Source organism: Pinus tabuliformis, chromosome 7 (assembly GCF_031772625.1).
Source record: "Pinus tabuliformis cultivar Carrire ecotype Pingquan chromosome 7, CPIR1, whole genome shotgun sequence".
Taxonomy (NCBI): Eukaryota; Viridiplantae; Streptophyta; class Pinopsida; order Pinales; family Pinaceae; genus Pinus; species Pinus tabuliformis.
Window position 1 is genome coordinate 480,993,268 of NC_142293.1, and position 7,778 is coordinate 481,001,045.

Consider the following 7,778-nt stretch of genomic DNA (forward strand, 5'->3'; position numbering starts at 1 on the left):
TTTACCTGCTATACTGTGATCTTTCATCTAAGTGAGTTGCCTTCTGAACTGATTCCTTGAAGCTGCCCCGCATTTCATCACATCCATAAATACTACTGCCATGCATTCTGTCACATCTGATATCTCTTCTGTAGATTCATCTAGTTACCATGTACAAGTGAGTTGTTCTACTACAAGTGGGTTGCCATCAAGTACAACACATGCATCATAATGCCAACACATATTTATGATATATGCCATATAGATAACAAGGTTTTGAGTAGTGTCTTTCCCTAAATACATCTTGTGTTATGTGTCATTGATTTATCTTCTTCTTGTTCATATTTTTTTAATCTATATATTGGCTTCCATTGGTTGAAATTAGAAGTAGATTCTTGTCCTATGCTTTAGTACATTGCATGAGATTGTGAATCTACATGATTTTCTACATCATATAGATAAATTGGCTTCGGAAGCTGTTCATGTTGTCTAGCGGCTCCATCATTACATTCTGCTTAGAAAAACTTTTGTATTTGCTAAAATCAACCCATTTCAATTTGTTCTCAGTGGGCTAGTGATTGGGGGAAAAGATAATAAATGAATTGTCATATTGCAAGAGTTTGATTTCGAGTTTATGTTAGCTAAGTCAAAGAAACCTTTGGTATTTGTGGAATTGATCTCAGAGTTTCCTTGTGAAGGAGATGTTGTTTATGAAGAATCATTTCCTGATAAGCATTCTTTTCTCATCTCTTTAGAAGATCCTTGGTACGGAGATATATTATATATCTCCAGACTTTGAAGTTCCCTCAATCTTTTTCTAAGGATGAACATCGGAAGTTGCATCACCTGGATAAAAATTATCTTATCATTGGTGATACTTTATATCGTCGAGGGATTGATTCAATCCTTAGATGTTGTTTAACCTTAGAGGAAGCTGAGTCGGTTTTGAATGGCTTCCACAGTGGAGCTTGTGGAGGTCATCTATTTAGGCTTGCCATAGCCCAAAAAATCTTGTGTGTATGCTATTTCTGGCCCTCAATTTTCAAAGATTACATTGAAGCGGTCAAGAAATGCCATCCTTGTCAAGTTTATACTCGGAAAATGTGTGCTCATCCAACTCTGTTTTTTCCTATTGTCACTGTCGGTCCATTTACCAAGTGGGGTATTGATTTTACTACTTGTAACCCAACTTCGGCTAAGGGCCACAAATATATCATCATAGCAATAGACTACTTTACCAAGTGGTTCAAAGTTATGCCTACTTTCAATAACAATGGTGAGACAACAACTCTTTTCCTACAATCAAATCATTTCACGCTTCGGTATTCCAAGAGAGATTGTCATTGATCATGGCAGCCACTTCTAGAACAAGATGATGCCTGAGTTGGGTTTAAAGTTGGGATTTCGACAAGATCATTCGTCTCCTTATTATCCTCAAGAAAATGGACAAGTAGAAGCCATCAAAAAATCCCTTAAGACCATCCTGCAAAGGACGATCAATCAGGCTAAGTCCAACTAACACATAATGCTATATCCTGCACTGTGGGCATACTGGATGTCTATTAAGGCTGTTACAGGTTTTACTCCTTTTCAACTGGTTTATGGGTTGGAATCATTTTTTCCTGTAGAATGTGACATTCCATCTCTTAAATTAGCAGTCCAACTTCTTCCAGATACTTCAAGTCTTAAAGAACACCTCATTAATTTGGAACATCTCGATGAGAAATGTCGGGATGCAGCCACAATGAATGAAGTTCATAAGAAAAGAGTAAAAGCCCATTATGACAAGACTGTACGATCAAAGGTTTTCTCTGAAGGTGACCTTGTTTTGGTCTATAACCAAGACAAATACACCTTGGGGGAAGGAAAGTTTAAACCTATGTGGTATGGTCCTTATATCATTAAAAACGTTTTGAAGACAGGTGCATATGAATTGGTTGACTTTGAAGGAAATGTGCTGTCAGAGCCCAAAAATGGGCTATATCTCAAGAAGTATTAGGCTTAGGTTCTTTCCTAGCATTTTCTTTGTTTTGTAAATATTGTACATAGTCTTTTATTTATGTCTATGGGTCTTGTGGTGATGATGATCTTTTTGATCTGGTCTGGTAGGTTTGGATGGGTGATTTGGTGTATTTAGGATCCGCTTATGGTGCTAGTAGACATACACAAAATTTAGCTTCTACTGCTTGGGTAATATTTTATCCATCTGGTCAATTGTTAGTCTCAAGAGGCATATGTATTGGTCATGCTTCTAATAATATGGCTGAATACATTGTTGTTATTAATTTACTATTTGAAGCAATATCTCATGGTAATGAATCATTAGTGGTTTATTTGGATTCCACAACTAGTTGTGTCTCAACTGAATAATATTTATTGTGTAAGAGATCCTTTATTACATCTCCAATTTCTGAGAGTGAGATTATTGCAAAGATCATTTACTTTTACTACTTTCATTCATATTCCATGATTAGATAATGCATTTGCTGATTTTATAGCTAACCAAGCATTGAATTGGAATATTAATCATTCATCACCTTAAAATAAAAAAATAAAAAATATCACAAAATCATCTGTATATATGATCAAATCATCATGAAGTCTCTGTATATAGATAGATAGTGTATGTCAAAATATTACAAAATGTGGAAAAATGTCCTACAAAATTAGGGCTTAAGCCCGATCATGTCCATAATAAAAAATGCCAGTCATCTAAAATCTAAGGTTGTGGGCCATGCCCTGGAAAAGCATCTCGGGAGAAGGCAATGGCATTTTCCACTCAGTAGAAGAGCTGCACCCACTCTCATGGTACTCCAATCACTCATATCTGTACAGACTCAGGGAGATCCTCTATTGCTGCCATGGAAACCTGGCGAGTCAGACTCTCCAAGTTCCTCTGACTAGTGTGGAGAACTCTCTCAGACTCAACTGCTACTCTCTTTGCATCTTTGCCATGACTCCTATGCCTCGGTAGACCCTCAGATCTCATTGGTCCAACATATGCGTCATGATCATTTAATATTGTAAAATTTTTGTTTCATGAAAAAGTATTTTGAATTTCTTGAGATTACATTTTAAAAATCCGAAAAAATTGAATGAGTTTAAGGGATAGAATTACCTAGTGAGTTTTTTGGATGATTTGATCAATGTGGTTTGCACAAATTTACTCTAGGAGCCCTCTTCTCAACACTTGAACGGTAAAAATGAGGTTGGGTGAGTTTGAAAAGTCATTTTATAGCAAAATTTTGAAAACCCATGTTTCTAAAGTTCAAAATTTTTATTTCTATAATTTTATGAACTTTTGACTTTTTGGTTGAAGTGTTGGGAAAGATTTTTTTCAGGGTATTGAATACTTAGTGATGTTTTTTCCACTAATTCGACTCCATGATCACTGACCTATTATGACAGGTATCATTTTTTAAACTTGCATATAGGTTAAGACATATCACTTTTCTGTTGCATTATCCATCTTGACCTCATACTGCGATATTTATACATAGGGTCGACCCCATTATGTTGCGATTTTTAAACCACTTTCACTCGCCATCTTATAAAGTCATAAAATAGTGGTAGAGCCTTTCCTTCCATGGGATTCCTAGTTAGATCCTTGCTGACATATATTGCCCATGATGCAAGTATTGTGTAGGCTCGGGAGTCCTCTTTAGTCCTGCCACGAATTTGCGTTGAAGCCTCATTCTTCTTCTTTTTCGCTATTTTATGGCTTTATACCATAGAGGCTCCCATGTGTTAAGTTGTACTACTGAATTTCATTTTGACTACCTATACCTCTTTTGGCCTTAAGCCAACTTCATTTTGACTCGTGTATAAGCCACTTTTGACCATGACCTTTTGCAAGTTCAAACCATGTATTCATTAGCCTTGGTGACTTGACACCTATTTTTTCCGTGGAAAGAACATTCCCCCGAGTGTTGATGACCGACATCCGCCGCCTTGCATTGAGCATAGGATTGTTCTAGTCGTAGGAACTAGTGCACTTGCCCTTGACACTTGTTATTTCTACTGTACTATAGCCATTCTTTTATTCCTTTTTAGGCTTTAAATATGAAAAAGAAAAAAAAATCAAATATTTCAAAAAGAGAGGGAACAAGACAGTTTCTTCATCATTTGATGGCAGCTAGAGTCATTTGTGTTGCCCTTGAACAAAGCACTTAAAATGAGTCTTTCCTCCATTGGGATGGGACTTAGTCTAGTTTTAGGGAAGCCATAACCTTGTTCGTGAGTCAGTCCTCCTCTGGTTGGTTATATCTTCCAATCATATGCAGAGTTTGTTAATGCCTCCTGCATTGCAAACTTATACAAAGCTATTTTAAGCTGCCATAAAGCCACATTGCATCATGTTTTTGTTCAAGGTAAGTAAACCTGTTGTCGGCCATTCTGCAGTGTCTCTTGACTCATTTTTTTTTCCATATCCGACCTGTCAAGTTATCTTCAGTATCACATTAGCTATTTGGTCCTTCGCTCGTGCTGGTTAAGGAGGTCCCCATTAACTTCTTGCTGGTGGGTTTGCTCTTATCGACTTAGACAAATTGCTCTGAGAGTAAACCTAGAGTCACACCTTGGCCCTATTTACATAGTTGATAGGTGACCTTATGCTCAACATCGATCAGTATCATGGGTCTTTGACTAAGTGTTTTCCCTTGTGCTTAATGTCAACTTACATTATCACACATTGGGATTCATGTAGTACCTTGGTTTCCATTTGACCCTATTGGTGGATTCCTCGCCTCTGTGTCAACTTTCATTATTGGTTGGTTCAAAGGATTTCTACCATGCGCTAGCCACATCTTGTGTACGTCAGAAATGTACTTTGGAACGATTAATTCATCGCTCTTCATTCAAATTCTTCCAAATTATTGGCTTTAGGGTTACACTCGTGCTGGTTGATGTGGGATTCCTTAAAGCCTTCCTTCCAATGGATCTTTTCCCATCGACTCCGACTCATTTTTCTGGGAATAAGATCTAGATTCATTTTTTTCAGTACCTTAGGGTTTGCAGTCATTAGTGGCAGACTCCTTCGCTATTGACATTGAGAATATATCAATGTCTCCTGATTGATAGATTCTTTCAAGTGTTTTACTTCAACACATTTATTCACACTTGTTAGATTGTACTGGGATACCTTAACACTCATTATCATTATTGGTGAGTTGTCTCGTGTTTGTTAATCATATACATCAATGACTGGTAATCAAACTTCTCACATGGTTGAATTCAACTCATTTATTCCCATAGTGTAGAAATGTACCATTTGTGGTCAGTGAAGACCTTAGTTTGTGTTAGTATCTTGGTTCACTTGACAACTCTTTTAGTTTTTTGCCACTGACACCTTCCACCTTATATGTTGCATTCCTTCACAACAACATCCTATATGTTGGCACCCAAGTTTATGCGGTACCAATATTCCACCTTTATGACTTGGCACTTTTACGAGGATCAGTTATGCAACATCATTGATTAGACAATCTTCTTGTATCATTGATCGGATATCCGTCTATATGTGATATTGAGACTTAGTTTCATTGTGTTCTTTTGTGGCTATGATATGATGATCCATTATGTACTCTACAACTCTTTCTGTTCACTTATGTATACATTCTGGATCCACTTTATACTTGATCAACGAACATGCTTTATTACTATTGAGCATGGGTATGCCCGCCTGAGACATGAGTTTTATTTCTGACTCCTTTCCACAGGTATTCGATGAGCTGGAATATGGTGATCTCCTCCTGGGTTTTCAAATGACTCCTATCTCTATACTTAATATATTTCGGCCATCATGTACCCCTTTTGACCTCATATAATAGGGGGAATCTCTTATATCATCATTTAGCACTCCTGTAGACTTGATGCTCTTGTATAGCCTTGTGAAGCCTTTTCCCATGCAAACTTGATCCTTTATTAAAAAAAATATTTCAAATTCCATACATGACTCTACCCATTCGAGCCCATACATATGTGGGTTATACAACTGCATACCTGCGTATAACTTTTTAAATATGAAAAAATAAAATAATATGCTATTTTTTCGGGCAGGGTTCATGAGTTTTACCGAGAGCCCACCTACAGGAGCCCATAGCACAACTGAATTAACTAATTTTAGGTGGTAAATATACACACCTTGGGTAAGCCTAAAGGACATAAGAGAAAGGATATCGACATTATACCCATTTTATCCCATATCAAGTTTTATTTTCCCATACCTCCTACACTCCCAGTCTCTATGGAAACCCTTGTTTCCTTTGAAGAGATGTTCATCATCTTTATAGCACCTACTTTCATTTGTTAGAGAGGTTGTCTTTATGGCTCAGGCTGAATGGATCCACAGGAAGGATTCATAAGTGCTTTGGCTTGGATAAGGTTGTACCTTTCCTGTACCTATTGCTGATTATCAATAAAGAAGCTCATGTCTTGTTCATGATATGTTATTGTCTCATGAATATAAATTTCCATGTTTATATATGATGATCTAACATATATTTGTGTATGCACATTTAATTATATATCATGTATATGCTTCTATGAATTGATTTGCAGGCCTACTCGATTTTGGAGGAAGAAGAGGGTTTGGACCCTACCGGAACATCATCAAACGTAGGACCTCCGGGTAAGTTTCCAAGTCCAAATTTAATAATTCACATGTTTGGCACATTTTCTTGACTGCTTCTTGTTGATTTTCTTGTTCTGCTCTATTGAGGTTGTCAACCCTTACCTTAGGGAAATTTTCCCGCCAACACCACCATGACCATGCACATTCCCATCCTGAGTGTTCTTATTACTTCGCTATGCCCTCAACCTCAACCCCAAATTCCCACATATCCATCTGCGATCATCGAGATCTGTGCAAACTTTGTTTGTGGCGAGTCCTCACCTTAAGCTTCAAAAGTCTTAGTCTACTATCCGACCTGTTCTGAACCAACCCACTAACCTTGGCTCCATCCTACCATTTTAGTTTTATTTTTCATGTGGTGCCAGTCCCTAAATATTACACCTTAGTGTGTCTAACCCTCGTTGATTCCGGCTGAAATACCCTTGGAAAGTGTTGGTTTGTGGAGAGGTTTTCGAGTTCACCATATCCCCTGTCTAAATTCCTTTTGCTCGCTTAGAGTCTAGGGTTTGGGTCGTAATTTTAGGCAGACATTTCACATAGTCACCAAACATTTGAGTACTGATGAAACCAAGTCTTAGTCATTTTAATTTTCATCTAGGGTCACAACCTATTCATACTAGAAAATCACAATCCATATGAGGTAGCAGATCCACTAGATAGTAGAACCCAATGAACTTGCGACCCAATGACCTAGCAACTTAGCGACTTTAGAACTTTTCGACCTTGCGACCTTGCAACCTTGCGACCCAATGACCTTGTGACCTAGCGAACTTGTGACCCAACAACCTTGCGATCTTGTGACCTATCTTGCCCTCCAAAATGTGACTAGGTTATCTTATTGACCCCTTAAGTTGAAAAGTCGCAAAATCGCACCTAGAAAGGTTAACGATTTATGCGACCTAATCTATTACGTGACCTACCCTACTTTTACAATTTACGACCTATCCTATGGTTTTGAATTGCGACCTCCATAGAAGCCTTCTTACTCCCATACCTAATTGCTCATACATTGCGCCCAGTTGCCCCATAATGGCACTTTATTTTTCTAGTTTATTGGTGGTTATCATTATTCATGCTAACATCTATTTCTTGGGATCATATATTTGAAATGTTAGGTGACCTTGATCTAGAATACATAAATATATCATCTTTCTTCGGAGAGGTGGCA

The 7,778-nt window shown here is 37.6% G+C and overlaps 1 protein-coding gene across 1 annotated transcript; it reads left to right on the forward strand.

Moving 5' to 3' along the window:
* Positions 1-1,504: 1,504 nt before the first annotated feature.
* On the forward strand, positions 1,505-1,978 carry LOC149248089 (uncharacterized). Its single transcript, XM_089447531.1, has one exon. It carries the CDS (start codon positions 1,505-1,507, stop codon positions 1,976-1,978), a length of 474 nt encoding a protein of 157 aa, XP_089303657.1.
* The last annotated feature ends 5,800 nt before the right edge of the window (positions 1,979-7,778 follow it).